We start from the raw sequence: 21,275 nt of genomic DNA on the forward strand, positions 1-21,275 counted from the left end.
GTGGCCTGCTGAATGGCCTCAGGACGAGATGTCAGCTTGCTTTCAAATACAGATCTCACCAGAGTACCCATCAAGAAGGAAGACTTGTTGCTCGAGGGCATGTTTCGTTTTTTTCGACTTTTCCATAAGCTGATTGGCTTCATGGGTGCCAGCCTTTGATCCCTGTATCAGTCATCTCTGGCTGCCGTAGCCAAATAGCTGGGACCAGAGGCTTAAACAACAGAAATCTATTTTCTCAGGTTCTGGAGGCTGGGATTTGGAGGCGTCGGCCGGGTGGCTTTCTTCCGCGGCTTCTCTCCTTGGCTTGCAGGGGATCTTCTCCCTGGGTCCTCGCTTCGTTCGCCTTCTGTGTGTGTCTGTGTCCAAGTTTCATCTCACCGTAAGGCCACCCATCGTAAAAAACAAGGTATATCAGGGTCCCCCTCAGCGACCTCGTTTTAGCTTACTTACCATTTTAACAAGCCTATCTCCAAATAAGGATACATTCTGAGACACTGGGGTTTATGGCTCCAGTATGTGAAGGTGGGGGGGCATATTTCAGTGGAAACCAATCTCTTTCACATTTTGGTGCTGAGCGAGCAAAATGCAGCCCTTCTTTGTTGACACGTTGCTCTCACTGGAGCCAAAGAAGCATTTAGACATGAGATGGTGGGGCCATGGGGCAAAGCCAGAGTGAGGCCTCAGAATCATGACTCAGGTCAGGAAGCGGGGGCCTGCAGGAATGGGGGGCGGGGGCTTACCTCCAGGTGCTATGAGAGCGTTCTAGCCATGTGCCCTTAGAGAACCAGGCTTTAGGGATCCCTTTTGGACATTTATACCTTGACTCCTGCCCATGCTGGGAACTTTCATCCACCCCTGCAGTAAGCAGACCAGTCTGCAAATAAGCCTATTTCACTGTATATTGGATAAGACTTAAAAATGTAAGGTTCCTATTATAATCATGATTCCAGTGCAGAACAGAATTTAATGTAAGTCAGGTTAATCACTCTATGGGGGGGAATCCTTTCACAAAGGATACATATATCACATCATGACATTTTACACTTTAAATATCTAACAATTTTGGCAATCATACCTCAATAACCCGGGCAAAAAATTCAAACGCTGGGACCTTTTGTTACACTTCTGCAAGGGTTTCCCTTTCCTCTACCTCCTGTTCCTTTTATTTGCATTTAATCTATCCTCCCCCACCCCACCTCAAGATGCATGAATATTGATTAACATAAATAAATTTAACAAAGGAAATCTTTTCTTTTTTTGACCAGAAACGTGTATGAGAATTTCCACCTGTTCAGAGATTTTGGAAGTATACTACTATAGGAAACAAATGAGTTTATGCCCCTCCCCAAGAATTTAATATAAATTAGATTCTTTTAAGGCTTTATTTTCTGAATCTAGGTATTAATACAGTTAGAAGCCATTTTAAGACTTTTTTTTTTTTTACATGAATTCAACGATGATATTATAGCAAGAGCCTGATGTGGTAGACTGAATAAAGACTCCCTAAAGATGTCCACGTGCTGATCTTTAGAACTGGTGAATACATCACCTTGCATGGCAAAACGATTTTGCAGACGTAAGTTAAAGAGCTTGAGTTGGGGACACTATTAATGTCATCAGAAGAGTCCTTATAAGAGAAAAGAGAGAGGTGGAAGACAGAGAAAAGATTTGATCGAAGATGCCATTCCGCCGGCTTTAAAGATGGTGCCGAGGAACACAGGTGGCTTACAGTTGCTGCAAAAAGAAGAGGATTCCTTCCCATAAAGCCCCCGAAAGGAACACAACTCTGCCAACCCATCTTGGATTTCTGACCTCCAGAAGTAATACATATCTCTTGTTTTAAACCACTAAATGTGTGATAATTTGGTCTAGCAGCGTGAACAGCGCGACATCGTTGCTGGTGATGGGAACGGTTGCCACAAAGCACTAAAGGTTGCAAGAGTGTTCTACGTCTTTATTTTTCTAAAAGAAGAAATGCGATATGTCATTTTCATGGCCGCTTTCCCTTCTCTGGGCTGTTCCAGAATCCGAGGCTTATGAGCCCTACAACACGAGTGGCCCAGGCACCGGGTCTGTCTTGTGCTACCTGCTGCTGGTCCGGGGGCGGGGGGGATCCGGGCAGAGAGGGGTGCCAGGGTGCCACCTTGTCCTCTGCTTTGCCAATCGCTCTTGAACACAGTGCCTTTCCTCAGTTCTTCTTCATTTGCGTCCACCTGCAGGCTTTCCTTTCTTCTGTCCTGCAAGCCCGCTGACAGCTCTGTCCCCCCCCCCCCAAGAGCTTCCCAACCTTCGTCCGCAGGTGCATTGCTCCTGCTGGAGCAGGGCTCTACCTCTGCTGCCCTTAACCCTGCCCCCGTCCCTGCTGCTCCACACTAGCGTGGGTGACAGCAGCACTGCCCTCCACCTGCCGGGAAGGCGTCGCCTCCATGAGGACCTGCCACCTTGGCGAGCTGCGGGTGGTTATCCACAGCACCGTGATCCTTGTTAGATCTGTCTCCCAAGGAGCGTGGTATCGTGACTCTTACGTGGCAACTTCAGTAAAGGTTGGCAGGATGAGTGTTCATGTTTATTTGGACAGCCACTTACGGTGTCACAAGCGGTGGTGTGCAAGAGGAGTCTTGTATAGCTCACGAGACCAGATTGTTACCTTTTCAGGAATCCGTAAGCTGGATGTTGAATCCGGCCATACCATGTATCGCATTATAAAAATTTAGAGTTAAATTTAGAGTTATATAAGAAATAAAGGTAATAAATAATCAGTAACCAGCACAGTCTGATTACATTTTTATTACCTGTGCTCTTGAGGTTATTTTGTCTGCTTTATCTGTACCTTGGAAATGACGTGTTGCCACTTCCGGTTTTGAATTCACTAGCATCAAATCGGCAGCTTGAAATTGGTCGTGGCGGGTGCACTTATAGCACAGAAATTGGCAAGTGCTCTATAGGTCAAAGGGGTTTCTCTTTCTCTCTTTCAACTGTTCAGTGTAAGTATGTTCCAAATATTGCACGGGACATTAAACTGAAAAAAATATTGGCTGTTTCACTGAAATTCCATTTTAACTGGATGCCTATATTTTTATTTGCTGGACCCTGCAACCTTGATTAAATGAGATCTGTGTATACATATTAAGAAGATGGAAATATTTCTTGATATAGTCCTATTAGATTTACAAACTCTGATCTCCTCTCCTACTTACTATGGTCAGCTCTATCTTTACAACTTTACTAGGGTCAAAATTAATGACGTAAAATTCCCTAGATTACTTAGTAACTGGGCTAGTGACCGGATTCCCAACAAACTTTCCATCAATCTCATGTCTGACTCCACCTAAAAACAGTTTTCCTTCCACCTATGTCCATTTCATAACACAGTATACTGACCCTTTCTCCTGGGTCCTGACGGTGCTTTGTCGGTGCCATCAGCACGCACGGCCATCAGTTCTGTCATTCTCAGCCGTTTCTTTTTAGGTTTAAAAGTTCTTGGGAAAACAAGTAAAGCTGCCCTTCAGAATCTTGGGTCTTGAGTGAGCAGAAAACCTGGTTGGAATTCTTCCCTAAGGGAGCTCATGAATGTATCAGGGCCACGGAAGCATCACTGGAGGACCCATTATAGCACCTGTCCTCAGGCACCTGGCAATTAGAAGCTGAAGCCATTCACCTGTATCAGCGTTCCACTGGCTGCGAATGCCGCCGAGCACTCTATCTTCACAGGGGCCCAAGGACCAGTGTTGGCCAGCTCACCTCCGAAGTGTGGGGCTGGGAATTTGGGAAACAGAGGAGGTGGCGGTGCCACTGTATTGATGTGTGTGTGTGCGGGGGGGTGGGGGGGTGGGGTGCTAGCAGAAGAGGGAGTGATAAAGGGCCATGTAACTTGGAGACATTCCCATTCTGAAATTGTGCGTCCCCAAAGACAACCCAACACAGGGGAAAGCTGCATCATTGCTCAGTACGCCTCACTTTTCCAAACCTTTAATCACCTTCCATTTGATTCCATTTGATCTCTTTGGTTATAGATCATGACGCATGAACAAAATTGCTTAAAAACCCCAAATCAGCTGATATTGCTAGTGTACTGAGGCAATGGTATAGTTTCAAACCCGTATGAATTTGCAGCACATTTTACTTGTGATTAAAAAATAAGGTATATTAGGACAATGGCTAGAAAATGTGTCCACGGAATGTCTCTATGCTTACCAAAATTGGTACTTGTGTTTTTTTTTTAATTCTATTTTACTGAATTTTAGGAAAATATACTCTTACTCTAAGGAAATGATGTGAATATTTAACTCTACCTTGAGATGGCTTTCATCCATCCAGCCTTCTGTTACTTCTCAGCTGAGGTCAGGGGAACGTCTCTAGAATGTGGGGGCGAGTACTTAATGGTTGTCTGTTGTGGACTATTCTGGGGAATTTGGTGATTGTCCTGTGCTCTGAGAAGACAGCCAGGTTCTATCTACTCTGCCTTCCTCAGCTTTGACTTCAGCTTTTTCCGGGCCCCTCACGGTGACAAGATGGCTGCTAAGACTAAGAATCATGACCTGCTTCCTTGTTCTCATCCAGCTGGTGGAAACACAAGCCCAAGATCCAAACTCTTCCTTCTGACATAATTACATGGCCTTTTATCCCATTTTCGTGAGTTGTATTAGTTGTGTGTAACTTCTGATAGTAAAACTCATTGCTTTTGCTGTTAAGAAATATTGGCCAAAGTTTGAAAGAAGCTGAACCTATTAAGGCAAAGTGTTATCAGTTTTGTGGGAGACCGTCTGAAAAAGGCAAGGCCTGTGTTTCCATCCCTGCATGCTCTGCTAGAATCTTCCCCCCAACCCATCAAGAGATACAGTCCATTTCCTTCCCTACCCTCTGGAACTGAGCAATATTTTGCTAGTGCGTTGACTAATGGAATGCATTTTGACTTTTGAGCCTGGTTCTTTCTCTTGGGACATAGACTTTGGGAACCTTGAGATAATATATAAGAAGACTGGCCCACTGAACCATCTCTGCTGGACAAGCACGTGGAGATACTTCACAGGATGCCTGAGGAGCTGAAGTGCCCCCTGCCCCAGCTAGTTGAGTCATCCCAGCCAGATACTAAGTGATTGAGCCTTTAAGTGATTCCAGTCCAGGCTTCCAGCCTCCAGGATGATTCCGAGTGGAGTGGAGCAGGGCCGAGCTGTCTTCATGGAGCCCAGTCCAGATTGAAAATTCCTGAAGAAAATAAATCTTTCTCTCTTTTTATTTTTTTTAACGTTTATTTTTTTTTTTTGAGAGAAACCGCGCAAGTTGGGGAGGGACAGAGAGAAAGGGGGATAGAAGATTTAAAGTGAGCCCTGAGCTGACAGCCAAGAACCCAGTGTGGGGCTCAAACTCACGAGCCCTGAGATCATGGCCTGAGCTAATGTCAGACGCTCAACTAACTGAACCACCCAGGCACCTCCCTTTCTTTCTTTTTAAAAAAACGCTAACTTTGGAGTGTTCTGTATAAAGCAATAGGTAAACAGAATGAGTCTAGATCAAATTTTACATGTGTGATTTCTATCCTTGACCATAATTAAGAGTTGTATATGAAAAAAGTCAGTGGTATTGTAATAATTTTTCCATCGATGACAACTTAGCTCATGTAGTTCAAGTTCACTTTTCACATGGCCAGTGATTTAGGTTTAATTTCAATGAAGCCCAATTCACTTTGTTCTGTGACTTAACTGTGGTTATCTCATAGCTGTCTGGCCTTAATTTTGAGAGCATGAAGACACATTGTGGCCATTTGGAGATGGACACCAGGCTTCTCTGCTGAGCTGTTCACTAAGGGAGGTTGCGGTCATGGACTGGACAGGCTCCCAAACTAGAATTTCTGAACAAAAACATCATGTTGGATCCATGAAGTTCAGGCTTAGGGTAGGTGGGGCATATGAGAAATGAGAATAAATAGCCTGGAGCAGATGGGAGTTGGGTGGGGTATTGAGGATGACTACCCCACAGCAGTAACTGACGTGGAAGGCACTGGTTGTATAGGACGTGTGGTGGACAGATGCCGGGGTCTGCAGACACCCTCCTCTCGGACCTTGGAGTCCCACTGCCTGAGAGTTAGCCTGGTTCCATGGTGTTGAGCAAAGAGTGGGCCCTGGGGAATCAGGCTTTCCTCTCCCCATGGCCCCTTTGTTTCATGACTCCTAATCCTATCTGAAGCCACTGCTTGAACATCACCGTCCCAGAAAGAGCCATCCTGGTGTTATGGTCTATGGGGAAAAAGCCTCGATTTTATGTCCAGCAGCAAAAGTTGCCAATTACGTGGTATCACCGAGTCTTACTCCCCTCATCTCCAAAACAGGGCAGGTTATAATACGAGCCTACCTGGTAGTGAGTCGGACAAGCAGAACATTTTTAAAACACCATGAAAGCACTAAAATGCTGCACACACTGAAGGAGTTGTTCTTAAACCATTTGTATGAGCATGGAACCTTGCTTTACAAGTTTGCTTTGCTGCCCTAAAATAATTCTTCATTCCATTTGTGATTGTCTCAAGCCAGCATCTTGTCACAATCAACAGCTCATTGCTAAGCTTCCCAGTCCTCTGCCCCCTCCCCTGCTATTCAGTCTCCTTAACCTGCCACTGGAGTTACCCACTAAGGCCCTGTGTGGTCTCCGAATTACAATACTCACAGGTTTCTTCATTCTTGTCTTCCTTCTTGTCATCTTCTGGTATCAGTGCCCACCAGTGATACTTTCCACTCTCTTTATATGAAATTCCCCGATTTTGACAACAGTACTCTGGTCTTGTTCTCCCTAAACCCCACCTCCAATATGCTATTGTGTACTCCTGTATCATGTTGGTTGCCAATGAGCCTTCATCATCCCCGTGATGCTCTCCTCTCTACATCCCCTTTTCCATGGCTGCTCTATCCGTGCCATTTTCCACCTCTCAGCACCAAATCTTGCGCCTCTCATTCAGCATCCTGGTTGCATTTCAACTGCCTTTTGCAACGTTCTCCCTGGATCTACCATCAACATCTGTAATATGTCCAACATGGAGTGGATTTTCCTTGTCAGAAAGATTTTTCTTCCTTATTACCAGTGGATTATCCCCTGCTGGGCTTCGGGTCACCCAAGCTCACATCTTAGAGGGATCGTTGGGTTCCTCCAGCACTCACCCAGCACTCACCAAGTACTGTGAATTTTACAACTGCAACATTTCATGTTAGTTTTCTTCTAGCTCATGGTCTTATGTTTTCTGGATCATTGTTATCAAAGTTTAATGTTGTTATGAAACATCTGGGGATTTTATGAAAAGGCAGATTCGGACACAGAAAGTATGGAGTGGCACTCGATGTTCTCCACTTCTGATATGCTTCTGGGTGATGCTGAGGCTGCAGTCCCCCAGATTATACTTTAAGTAACAAGGTTCTAGATTATTCTAACAGTTTCAGAAGTGATCTCTCTTGAGACCAGGGGTTCTCAAAGCATAGTCCCTGGACAAGCAACACCAATATCACTTGGGAACTTGTTAGAAATGAAAGTTCTCTGCCAGTCCCAGCCCTATGCAATCATAAACTCAATGTCTGAACAAATTGTTCAGGTGATGTGCTCCAGGTGATTCTGATGCATGGTTGGAGAACCACTAATCTATACCTTACCTGTACAACCACCACACCTCCCCCCGCCGAATTTTTGTAAAATGCTATGAAAAATCTTTAGTGTTCTATAAAATGGCTTTCAGGAGTCTCAAGTTTGTTCACAGCCTGCCTTGTCTCTCTCTCCCTGCTCTTCCCGTTCCTCATTTTAGAATTAATTTTGTTGCATTCTGTTCCCTGTCCATTCCCCATACTTTCCACATCTTCACTCGCATTTTTTCCAGAAACATCTCCAATATTGCTCATCAGAAGCCTATCCGTCCTTTAAGTTCCAGCCCAATACCATCTCCTCTGCATTGTGTTCTCAGATCGCCCACCTGGGAGTGCATCTTTTTCCTTCCTTATGCTCAGTTGTAGTTAGGACGTTGTGCATTGCACCAGAGCAGTGGTTCTGACTGGGGCTGATGTAGCCCCCCCCAGGGGAGATTTGGAAATATCTGGAGGCTGTTATGATGGTCACAACTGCAGGTGGTGGTGCATCCAGTGAGTATCCAGTGGGTAAAGGCCAGAGACACTGTTAAGTATCCTATGCTGCATCTCCCCTATTTATCCAAAGAATTATTCAGCACCAAACATCAATGGTGCATTAGTGAAGACACTCTAGAGTATTATGTGTATGTTCTGTCATCTCTCATGATGGGTGTCAGCACCACCTGAGATGATGTCTCAGTTTTGCATGCACATTGTAGTACAGAGTACCAGGTGCTGATTCATCAAAGCTTTTGTCTTCATTTTATTGAGGAACCAAGCAATGAAATATTGTGAAAAATTTTAAATGTGTGATGCTAGTGTAGCCACTGTTGAAGTTCATGCCAAGAATTCCATTGTCTTAACTGAGGATCAAACCCTTGACTCAAAACCCCAGTTTCACCATTATCTGGTGCGCTCAGAAATGTTGGTTGGTTGGCTTGCTTGCTTGCTTTTTTTTTTTTTTTTTTAACTACTTCATTCTTTGTGTTTGAGGAGACCATAGGTGCAGCCCGGTTGTTTACTATTGAACTGGTGAAGACACGGAGGTCACGTGCCTGCCTTGCCAGTCCTGAACTGGGTACTCGTACCAGTTCTCTGGTTTGAAGAACACAGGCTCATGGCTTGGGAGTGTTGTCATTTGTAAGGAACTGGAGGTCTTTGTCTCTCAACTTTGTATGGCCAAGGATTGTCCCCCCACTCCCAGATCCTTCTTTTTATTTAACTCTGTGGGTTACAAAACAACATTTCGCCCAGAGAGGAGGTGATGTGTTTAAGTTCTTCCAACAAGCTCTCTCCAAGGAATGGAGGCCAGTGCACTTTCATGAAGATCCTGACCTGAGAGGTGCCACTTTCTCTCTGGAGGGACAGAATCACCAGGCAAGAAGGAAATTGGTTCTCGAAGGCGGACAAAATAGTGTCTTCAGACAGCCAAACCTCACTTTCCAAGGGCACAGTTCTCAAGGATGGGGGGACAGTGTCAAGCCTACAGCAGAGCTGAAGTCAGAGAAATGAGCAAAGCAAATAAATTGAGATTGATTTTGCTACTGAATTTAAACACTGCTTATTTTTTTTAATAGAAGGTTTTCATAATGTGTGTCTTGCTTATATGAAATGGGTCATCAGTGGTTAACCTTCACCTAGTCTGCACCAAGTGTGATGTGATATCTGTGTCACCCTAATTCTTATGAACCTCTTAGGTATTTTCTCATCTAACTCACAACTGATCATTTGGATTAAAACGTAAATGTGTGCTATTAAACCTGAGTCAATATGAAAGATCTTATTTTAAAATATTAATTTCATTGAAGGGGGTATAGTTTTAAGTGTCCCTTTAATCAGTCCTTGGTGATCAAAACTCTCAGGTGAAGAAAAACTAAGTCTCTTTCTCATACATAATGTCCAGATTTTACAAACTGTTAAATGTACTGGGCGTATGTATGGTCCACTACAAGGACTGAGAGGAAAAAAAATTCTAGTTTCCTTTCCTCCCTCCTTTGCTCTGAAAAACACCATTCCCATCTCAGTAAATAATCTGACATCTGGAGGTTCTTATAGACCCAAGAGGCAACTATCTGCGGGGACTTGGGTGGGGGTTAGTATCACACTTGATCACTTCAGTACAATGAAAGCAAAAACAAACTAAAGTTTCTTGCCATTTGGGGCTTTTATCCAATATTATCCAATTTAATAATAAATTACCAGCTGATCAATGTTTGTTGCCAAGGGAGCCTGTGGGGACTTTAGGTTATTTCAGTTTATGTAAAATCTCACCTATCTATTATCTACCTACTCATCTACCTATCTATCTAGTATCCATCGTCTATCTATCTATCTATCTATCTATCATCTATCTATTATCTATCAATCATCACCACCTATCTACATCATCTTCTATTTATCTATCAATCATTTCTTACTGTCTCCTTATTTACTTCTGTGTGTGTGTGTGTGTGTGTGTGTGTGTGTATGAAAAGGAGAACACGATTGGTTTGAGTAACTACAACACTTCTAATTTTCTTTTTCCTACCTCTACCTCTGAATTGGTTCATTTCAGCCTGGCACCATGTGCTGTCAAAGAATCACGGGCAGCAGAGGCATCTTTAGTCTTCCCAGGTCGCAAATGCAGGGAATTCTCAGACTCAAAGAGTATAAAGGAAAATATACAGTTCCCACTAGGAGGGCTTTTCAGCACATGCAGTCATTTCTCCATGCACAACTCAAGCCAGGAATGAGTCCTATCATTCACTTTTGGAAAAGTTAAACCAGCTACTAGGTTATGGATAAGTCATGTCTATGCCATAACCTCTGCCTCGATGAACTTCACTAGTTCACGGATGAGGAGGACACGTTGTACTCAGTGCTAATTTTCTGTCTCTCCACGGGGGCTGGAGCATTCCTGTGAGGGAACCCACCAATGTCGAATCCAGTCCTAGAATAAACAGTGCAACAGGGTCCAACTTGCAGGTAATTTACAGGACAGTTCAAAAGCAAATTTGTGTCTCCTGCTCTATTTTGGAAATCAGCTTTTCATTTGCAAAAATACACCTGAACAAAAAAAGTTTTTGGATTGTTGCTAAATTTGGAGAAGGAACCACTGATCTTGGACTTTGCGCTGAATTCAACTATGTAGAGTGAAGGGGAGCAAGTTTTAAAGGAAGATGGTCAGCCAATTTCTTTTGTTATTTAATTTTATTTTTTCCAAGAACAGTTAACATTTACTAGGCACCTACTGGCCTCAGTCACTTGCATCTAAGAGCAAAGCTGATTTACCCACAGCCCGTGTTCTTGTAAATGGTTAGCCTTATTTCTTAGCTCTGTTAACCACTATTCTAACATTGGCTTCAAGTTCAATTTTAATAATCTAATCCATAATGGTCCACTGCTCCCTGCCACATGAACAGAAAGTTTGGGGGTAATAAGGCGAGCAGTTTACATTTCTTGATACTTCAAGTAATTGGCCCCAAAGTGAAATTATTGAGTTGGCCATGGTTTATTGTGTTCCCAGGGCATGAAACGTGGAAGGAAATGGACCTGTAGAAAGAGGTGGTGTCCAAGAGTGTGTGAATGTGTGAAAATCCTATAACTTCACTTCAACTGGCCTAATATCCTGAGTCACTAGATGGTCAGAAGAATAGATGGAGTACGAGAAGAACAAAGTGATGTACATTTATACCGAAAACCAGAAACAAAGCTTGTACAAGATGAACAGTGAATGAAGTAGCTTCTATCAAAATAAAATCTCACACAGGTCATTTTTATACATACGTGGACATACACACACCCACGCACGCACAGACACACAGGCAAGAATGTGTATTTTGTAAGATAGGGTCCTTGGAAATAGACATTCTTAGCAAATATGGATGACAGATCAATTGTAATTTATTTTCTTTTAACACTGTATCATCATAAAGAAAACTGGTATAAATGAAAAAATCTATTTCAAATATCTACATCTAAAATTTTAGGCAGTGAAAAAGCACTTTGTTGACAAGGAGTGTGGAATGATGTATGTTAATTGTCAGAAACTGCTGAATGCCTTGCTTACTTGCCACAAACAAATTCACATATCAGAACGAACAATACTGCTAAATATTCCTTTTTTTCCCATTTTTTTTTGTTAAAACATACTGGGAGAAAGAAAAGAAAAGAAAAACTGGAAATCCATACATCTTTCAAAAGTTTGAAATTGAAGCAATATTTAGAACCATAGATGAGGAAACACGGCATGGTGTAATATACACAATGCGCTTCTCTTCTTTAATCTGTAATGTACATCAAATACTTTACAACAATGCATTAACAAAAGGCAAGAAACATCTTGCTGTACAGAGGAACCCCAATGCAACTTGAAGCCTAGAATCACAACGGATGAAGAGAGTAAACAAAGCGTGAGAAGCCGTCCCTCTAAAGTGTGTGAACTACACTGTCCCTTGTGCTTAACTGCAACCTTCACGCCCCACCACCCCGACCGTCTCCTCTGCTGCCTTCAGCCACGTTCAATATAAAGCACTTTTTATACTCTACAGCTCAAACTAGAAAGGTGTTGCACGATGTCATATTTAGGATCGTTTTAGCTTCCTATTGACTTCCAAGTTAACTTTCGATTCATTTAGCTTTCTAAAATAGCTCTTAATATTTCCTTACTGGTTATCACAGCCTTCCTACGGAACAGGCTTGAACAAACTAAATTTGCAGGGGGAAAAAAAAGCAATGTCTTGTGGTATGCATGCACATGCACTGTTCCCGGAGCGCCTCGTGCCGCCCGCTCCTCACACCCAGGAGTCGGGGGAGGCCGGGTAGTGGCTAGTTTCATAGTTCAGTTCACTGTAGGGACGGGCAGCTGAGTAGAAGTCGACATAGTTGCCGGTGGACTTGAGTCCCAGGTGCATGGTGTACTCACTGGCGGGAGGGCGATGGTGGACCTGGTCCTCGAAGAAGGACTCGTCGTAGTTTCTCGTGGAATTCTGAAACGGCTGGTAGGTCTCGTAGTCTTTCCTGCTGGGCTCCTGTGGGACTGGCTGTGCTGGAACCTGCACAGAAAAGAAGATCCACCTGGGCTGGTTCGCTTTCCCTTGATGCAACCCCCCCACGGCCAGGCACTCGAGCCTTCCATGTTAAGGGCTGGGCCGTGCCCCCCACCCTCCCGATCGACCACCATGACTCTTCTCCAGACACTGCCAACTTCCGATCGCCCTTCCTTTTATAAGCTGGTGCCTGGGTCCATGCACTAGCATTCTACATAATCTTTTTAAAAGATTATGATTGTAGTAAAACATACGTTAACATATAATTTGCCATCTTAACCACTTGTAAATGTATACTTCAGTGGCATTAAGTATACTCATGGCATTGTGCGGCCATCACCACTATCCATTTCCAGAGCGTTTTTTAAAAGTTTATTTATTTATTTCCAGAAAGAGAAAGAATGGAGGGGGGCAGAGAGAGGGGGAGAGACAGGATCCTAAGCAGGCACCACACTGTCATCAGGGCTTGAACTCACGAACTGTGAGATCACAACTTGAGCCAAAATCAAGAGTCGGACACGTAACCGACTGAGCTAACCAGGTACCCCATTTCCGGAACTTTTTCATCACCTCAAACAGAAATTCTGGACCCGTTGAGCATAACTCACCATTTTCCTCCTTGCCCCAGCCCACGGCAGCCCATTCTACTTTCTGTCTCTCTGAATTTCACTCTTCTAGACACCTCATGTAAGTCTAATCATATTACATTTGTCCTTTTCTGTCTGGCTTCTCTCATCTAGCGTAATGTCCTCAAAGGCCATCCGTATTGTAGCATGGGACAGGATTTCCTTTTTAAGGCTGAACAATATGCTATTGTATGCGTATTTTTTTTGTTTATCCATTCATCTGTTGATGGCCACTTGGGTTGTTTGCTCCTTTTGGCTATTGTGAATAATGCTATAATGAATGTGGGCACACCAGTACCTGTTTGAGTCTCTGCTTTCAATTTTCAGGGTATGGACCTAGAAGTGGCATTGCTGGATCTTTTGATAATTTGAGGTGTAACTCTTCAAGGAATTGCCAAACTGCCACAACAGCTGAACATTTTAGTAGATAACCTTTTAAATTAAAGACGCATAGACTAGACGCTATAGAACACAACTAGTTGATTTTCCTCTCTTCTGCATTTTTTTCCCATTACACCTAGGTTGTTGCAATCCCAGAGAAAGAGACGGTGAAGATGTATGAGGTCTAATGGTCACTTGGGTATCTTTCCACCCGCGCAGTGGGCGGTGATCAATACCTCTCTGGAGGACGGAGGCTTCCCACTGGTAGGGTCATTCCATCACACCTGCCTAAGTGATCAGAAGGTTGCACAGACAAGCATGTACTGAAAACAGGAAATCCACTCCAAATATAACATATTCAGGAGGATGAAAATATTCCCCAACTTGGTTTCCGTAAGAATTTATTGAACTTGAGAATGATGTGGGGTTATGAAGCTTTTAGTTGAGGAGGAGAGGTTTCAGTACTGTCTCGTATTCAGCCCACCTCCGTGCTCTTTGCCCTCTTGTCCTTTGCAAGTTACTGTCTGATGTAGGAGGCTTTGAAAATTTAGAGGGGTCACATGAGCCTCTGAGATATGTAAAGTCAAGAACTAGTTCCACCTGTTTAGTTTTAAGGACAGTAAGACCAAGACTGTTCATGGGCTGGTAATTAACACCTGTATGTGGAGGTCTGGCTCTCCTCTTCCCGTCTGACTGCCTCTGGGATCCCTTTTCTAGCCCTATGCACCCGAAATGAGCGGAACCTCCCCGCAGCTAGGGCACACAGTCACTTGTGAAGCTCTGCTCATGTGCAGTCACTGGGAAGAAGGTCTGGTGTGAATGATAGAACACTTCTAAAGAAACACAGTATGATCACCTCCAAGCAGATTCAGTAATTCCCTATTAATTTAACTCAAGCATGGAAGCTCCAAGCTCAGCATGGAAACATCCTATAGAAATTGGTCCTAGTTAATAATGACTTGTAATTAGCACGTTGTGTGTAAATGAATGCTTCTAATGACCTGCACATAATTCTTCTCTCAAGTAAGTGAACCTCCCTCTTTTACATGTAATTGATTTACACTAGTAATTGACCTGTTCTTCATCATAGCTGCCAGCCACTATGTCCCACACTTCTCGTTAGTGGTGCTGATGAGTGAGGTTTTGGGCTACCTGTGAAACATGTTAGCCTAAGAGCCTGGCCATGAGAGGGATGTTTGGAATTAATCATCTGTAATTAAACAAGGCCAGGTCTACCAAATTACGTGGCTAGGCTGAGGCACTCTTTGCTATCCTTTGAAGGGCTGTGTGCTATGCTGAACTTCTGTGCTCTAGCACTGTGCTGCTACTAAGCATCGAGCATACGAAGGGTAGGAGCTGGAAGATCTAGAAAAATCACACGGGGAGGGGGCTAGAGTTTACTGTGCTTTTATGTCAGTGGGCGCTATACCCAACATTTAACAAATTCCTCTTTGTTTAACCTTTAATAACAGAAACGTGTATATATATGTATGCATATGTCTCTATCCATCTCATCGTGTATCTCTCCTTCCCTATGGGGATCAATCCCTCCCTCCCTCCATCCAATTCCCACTTTATAGATGAAGATACTGAAGCTCAGAGAAATTAAGAAACTCCTCCAAGATGTCATGGCTAGTGGTGGTGTGAGGTTGGACTGTGAATCCATGTCTGGCTGAGTCACAAGTCCACATTCTCTCCACCACACAAACACAGTTTCGGTTGAGCCAAACCGGTCACGCTTGAGGGCCAGCCTCACTGTGTTGACCCAAGGCTCTATAATAAGAAGGGAGGCTAGTGGACAAAAGTAACCTTGGAAAAGGTCTCACTTCTTTGTGTCAGTCTTACTGGCCAGAGATGGGGAGATCTGCAGGGGAAATCACTCACAGGCTTATGGCTCTCCACAGTGGCTGCTTCTTTCAGGCTTTTGCACAACCTGTTTCAAACTTCTTACTGTTGCCATGTTCTCTCTGGTTGGTGGACGTTTTTAGGTCGGGCACGTTTATCTTAGTCTCTTACCTTGAGGACTTGCCCTCTTTAATTCATCTGTATTGGTCATAAAGTCTCTTGTCAACCCCTTTTAAGAGTTAGTTCTGTGGTGCTGAGAGTGTGTGTAAATGAACTATCCAGGATGGGTGACAGGTGGCACTGCTGTGTTTGGAGGGATTAAATTTGCTCATTGGCCTGGTCGTGCAGATGTTGACTGTGGATGCACATTCACAGTGGAGGAATGTTGGCTCTATTTTATAACTTACTCTAAGGGATAATCTGACAGAGCTCAAAACTGGACGTATTTTGAGCTCCCGAATATAAGCCTTCCCCATAGAGGAACTAAAGATAAATGCATTTTTTTTTACATTGTACTGTTTGCATAAAGCAGACTTCTATGAAGGAAGTAGAATGATGTTCATATACAATAGTGGCATATTCTGAACTTGAGTGTCTGTTGCGGCTCAGTGAGACCGTGGCACAACCAAGGAGCCTGAGGCTGTCTGCTTTTGCCTTAAGGCAGCGTCCTTTCTGGGAAGGGGAGGTGCAACCAGCTGGCTCACGTGGGGAGACTGGGCTCTGTCCTGTGGCTCCTGCTCCCATAAAGACACCTTTGTTGAACCTTTTCCTCAATAGGAGAATGCTGAGTTGAAATTATGAAGGATAGTGCCAGTTCTCTACCCCCCAGTTCTGTTAGCATAGTGAGGAAAACGTGGTTGATTCCTCACCGAGTTTGCCTACAACCTGTATTTCTTTCTAACACAAGGGAAATAGCTGCCCATTACAGATCTTCAAACTTGACCACACGGCGAAAGCTGAAGACTCAGGGTGATAATATACAGTGAAAGAGGTCATGTGATAAGGATTCACGGTTCTCAAAGTCTGGTTCAACTGCATCAACATCACTTGGAAGCTTGTTAGAGATGCAGATTACCCACCAAGTCATAAACTCTGGGGTTGTGGGGGGCCACTGATGTGTATTTAGTAAGTTGTTCAAGGGATTCTGGCTCATGCTCAAATTTGAGAACCACTGGTAGAGAGGAGACCAGATGGGACAAGAAGGCAGATGAACCAGGTTGGAGTCTTTTCCTTTTCTGAGCTGGGTGACCAAAAGCAAACCCTTATTCTCCTTGAATCTCTGAGGACAATTTCACCTGCTCTTCCCACCTGCCAGGGAAACTGAGGACACCAACCAGGACCTCAAGATGCTGTTTTGAGGTCAACGGTAATCATTTTAATGGTGGTCATCAAAACACCAAACCCCTTTGTCTCTAGTTTAGGAACAAAAAATTCTGTTGCTAGCTAGATATATGCAGTTGAATGTGATATTTTTCTTTATCAGTATGTGATAGACTAGTAGAAGCTCAATAACAATTTGGGGGAGTTTAAGTAGTTAATTCTTTAAAAAAAAATTTTTTTTTTCAACGTTTATTTATTTTTGGGACAGAGAGAGACAGAGCATGAACGGGGGAGGGGCAGAGAGAGAGGGAGACACAGAATCAGAAACAGGCTCCAGGCTCTGAGCCATCAGCCCAGAGCCCGACGCAGGGCTCGAACTTACGGACCGCGAGATCGCGACCTGGCTGAAGTCAGACGCTCAACCGACTGTGCCACCCAGGCGCCCCTAAATAGTTAATTCTTAAAATGATGTCTGCAACCAGTTGATTGGAGATATAAAAACCAAGGACCACAGATGTTATTTCAGACTAATGGCTATTTCTTCTAGGAGTCGTAAGGCTTGGAACTCAGTGAAAATGATACTGGAATTCCAGGTGGTCTCATGGGAGAGCCACAGCTGAGCAGCTGCTTGGCTCCCTTTCCACTGAGTCATGGAAAGCCTGGCTTATGGCCATTGCCCTGGACCCTGACTCGCCTGCCCATGCATTTGGAGCTGGGGCCACATTCCCAGCTCTTATTGTCATTGACTCCTCTTGGAGACCTACCTCAAACCAGTTTCCCTCAGTGAATTGCTTCTTCTTGGAGATGAGTCACTGTCCAGCCTCTGTGAAGTTCATGAGGCCTGGCGGATGACTGAGACACCTAGGAGACTAGAATGCTCAGCAGAGGACAAGCGTCAGCACTGAAATGGAACGGACTCTGGCATATTCCTCCTGGTTAAATTGTTCAAGCTGGTCTTTTATTAGCTGTGAGGTTGTGAGGTCACTCTCAACTCAGGAAAATTCCAAAAATGAAAGCATTCCATCCATCTGGAATGACTAGCCATGTCCACGTGGCCAGAAAATCCAAATTATGGAGGCTCGGTACAAGGTTGTCTCTAGAACTACCCAACTGGAAGAGAACCAAGTCCCCTCTTCTTTTGAATGGGTAGGATGGTCATACCTCAAAACAGAGCCCAAGTTTATTCCAGTAACACTGGAGTTTCCTGGAGTGTCATAATGATTTACCTTGGAAATTTTGGGGGGAAAAACAATTCTTTTTGGTGGACATTTTTAATTGCTGCTTGATCTTAGAATGGGGTTAAGAGGGGGCGCCTGGGTGGCGCAGTCGGTTAAGCGTCCGACTTCAGCCAGGTCACGATCTCGCGGTCCGTGAGTTTGAGCCCCGCGTCGGGCTCTGGGCTGATGGCTCGGAGCCTGGAGCCTGTTTCCGATTCTGTGTCTCCCTCTCTCTCTGCCCCTTCCCTGTTCATGCTCTGTCTTTCTCTGTCCCAAAAATAAATAAACGTTGAAAAAAAAAAAAAGAATGGGGTTAAGAGTCTCATCATCTACTTCCCTTTGCTGGACCTTCTCAGGGACTAATGATGGCACTGAGCTGATGACACCAGGTGCTACTGTGGGACTCAGCTCAACCAGTGGCCTGTCTACAGCATCTCCCCTGTGTTGTCAAATGCTGCAGAGCTCGCACTCCATTCCAGCTGGGTTTCCCAGCATTCGCCGGGGGCACCATGGCCTTGACAATTCGCGCTGAGGCTGAGTATGTTCTGGGGCATGCTGGGAAAAAGGTTACATTATGTCACGCCCTCCCTCCAGGCAGTGATGCCATCCTAGCACATTAATTCCAATTGGCTTCATTGTTCAGAATAGGCTCTGGAGAAAAGAATTGCCCATAGAGCCACTGTGGACTTTCCTGTATATCTAGGTTGCAAGCAGTGCTAGGAAACTACTGCAGCCGCATTGTAAGATGCCAAGGACCTCTGGGCCACACCAGGACATTTCTTCGCTGCCAGCGCTAGTGGAATCCCATGGAAAGAAATACTGGTGTAGAATATGTTCCATTCTTGTGATGAGCTTCTCCTAACTTGAGGAAACTAAAGACAATTCCTATACTCTTGGATGCAAAGTCAGGGTCCTATCACATCCTGACAAGTATCATTAAGAGCTACAGCCAATTCTCTCACTGTACCTGATATTTGCGAAAATATAAAAGTTGTTTTCCGTGACTGAAGTTGGCATTTCCAATACATTTTGCTTCCATTTTCCTTTGTGTTCCCGCAGGCACGTTGACACGCGGACGGCTGGTGGCCGCCCCCGGTGCTCTCTTGTCTAGTGCTCATGCACCTATTTATTTATTCATTGACCTCTTTGCTTTTAGCAAAGACCGGAGCTGAGGGAGGCCAAGTAGATGTTACCAACGTGTCAGGCGGGCCGTGGGGCCTGGGCATTCACCGGGGGTTTGTGAACCACACCAGCTGTCTTCCAGAATGGCTCCGCATGGACTGGAACATTGAGGGCAAAGGGATAACTCCTCTACCCACCACCATTTCTCCTGCTGATGGGTGATTAGAGGAAAAGGTAATTTAAGGTCGAGGAGATACTTTTCGTGTCCTCCTCCTTCTTTTGGAAACGGCCCTGCACAAGATATTCTATCTGCTAGAAGGGAGTCCCTTTCCTTTTCAAAGATGCTGCCCCACAGGGTGTTGAGACATGCTTAAACACAGCACATCTAACTTCCATGTCATCTGGTTATTGCGATCAAACAAACAGCTTTCAGATTTATCTTTCAGCCCAACTTCCCTGACCTGTGGCAGGAATCCTGAGCGTCAGCAGAAGCCAGCTCTAGCAGTGGTTATCAGTGGCCAACGGTGATGAGGAACAGCCGTCTTTCTGTCATGACCACTCCAGGGGCCAAATGTATGAAGCTGTCAGTCAATGGAGGAGCAAAGGCTGTGCCTTTTGCTTTGATAGCTCCCACAGAAGCACAGGGAACACGAGCCTTCAGTGAATATTTGCCAAATAAGACAAACACTCACAAACTTAAGAGCACTTCTGGACGGAGCTACGGCTAGCATTCCTCAAACTTGGACACGCACACGCATCACCTAAACGCCTCGAAAAAAGGCAGCTCTGATGCATTTGTTGCACTGGATGGATTAGGGGCAGGGGTCAGACAAGAATCTCTTCTGCCTTTCTGACAAGCTCCCGGGCCGTGCTGAGGCTGCTGGTTCCCCAAATAGACTGAATAGCGAGGCATTCCTCGATGCAGGTTATTTCATTGTCCATTATTGCACTTGTTGTCTTTATTTTATTGGAAACCATCATGTATAACGAGCTGTAGGTGAGAACTGGCTGGGTTACAGGAGCCACCTAATCCCTGTCTAGTAATTACACACTGTGTCCACTTGCGTATTTGAGCCTTTTGGTTGTGGGTCACAGCCGAGAACTTGCTTTCTACCCCGAGCAGGTGGCTGTAGTGAAATCAAAGTTTGTTTTCAAATTTGAGGCTGTTCTGGTGACCGTGGTCACCCCACGTATGGTATGTGAAACGTGAGTGGAGGAAAGGCGATTTTCGTTTTTCGGTCCTTTACGTATGTTACGCAGAAGCTAATTTATTATTTTACAATTCCAGGCTCTTTCACGTAAGTCGAAGGGGAAAATGAACACAAATGCGGGCATCTCCTTTACCTGGTTATGTTTGATGTCTTCGGTGGGCGCACCATATGAATTCCTATACAAAGTTGAAATTCCAGTGTTTTGAGCTGAAAGTGAGAAGGAAACAAAAAGTATTAGCAAAGAGAGCAAGATTTCAGGTGAGGAATGATGGTTATCAAGGTGAGTTCTTGCCCTGACAAAGCTTGGTTTCTCTGGGACCATCCCAAGGTCCATTGCCAAGGGGAAGAATTCATCGGCCCTGGACACTTCATTTTACATGCAGATATTAAGAAAGATGAACAGCGATTCTATACAATCCCACAGCAGGTGGGTTTCTTGCAATAACATTCAGACTGTCCACAGGGTCAGGGCAGGGGCAACAAACAACGGCTATCTTGCCAGGGTGACTGCCTTCTTCTCTGGTGAGAACTGGCGGGTAATAAAGGTTTGTCTCCCACATCGAAGCATGCAGGAATCTGCATGAGCAGCTTAGGTTTGAGCTGGAGAACGACAGGAATGCAGTTTCTAATTTGGGCTCACAGAGTGCTTCATCATCATGTAGACAGTTCATTTCTCAAAGGCCCCAAGGATGGGCAGGAAGCATCATCTGCCTCTGCCCTGTGCTTCTGGAAGGCTGCAGCTTTGGGACCCAATAGACACAGGGCCAGGAGCCCCTCCCCTGTCTTGTGAGCGGCCTGTGGTGTAGCCGAAAGGAAGGAAGGTCTCCTCTGGTGGCCAGCAGCTTCCAAAGACACGGGCAGGGTTTGCCCACCTGCTCACTTAGAACCTTCCTAGAACCCTCGGGGCTCATGCCTCAGGCCCAGAGGAAGG

The 21,275-nt window shown here is 44.7% G+C and overlaps 1 protein-coding gene across 4 annotated transcripts in view; it reads right to left on the reverse strand.

Annotated features, from left to right (window-relative positions):
• Window positions 1-11,455: 11,455 nt before the first annotated feature.
• CTNND2 (catenin delta 2) overlaps window positions 11,456-21,275 on the reverse strand; it is a 408,918-nt gene continuing 399,098 nt past the window's right edge. For all 4 annotated transcript variants that reach the window (XM_040494066.1, XM_040494055.1, XM_040494045.1 and 1 more), the window contains 2 exons: window positions 20,478-20,551; window positions 11,456-12,628 (listed from right to left, as the gene is read on the reverse strand). In XM_040494066.1, coding sequence (XP_040350000.1) covers window positions 12,368-12,628; window positions 20,478-20,551 — 335 coding nt within the window. In that variant the 3' untranslated portion in view covers window positions 11,456-12,367. The remainder of the gene's footprint in view (window positions 12,629-20,477; window positions 20,552-21,275) is intronic.

The sequence above is a fragment of the Herpailurus yagouaroundi genome, unplaced genomic scaffold (assembly GCF_014898765.1).
Source record: "Herpailurus yagouaroundi ecotype Mexico unplaced genomic scaffold, PumYag 29, whole genome shotgun sequence".
NCBI classification, from domain to species: domain Eukaryota; kingdom Metazoa; phylum Chordata; class Mammalia; order Carnivora; family Felidae; genus Herpailurus; species Herpailurus yagouaroundi.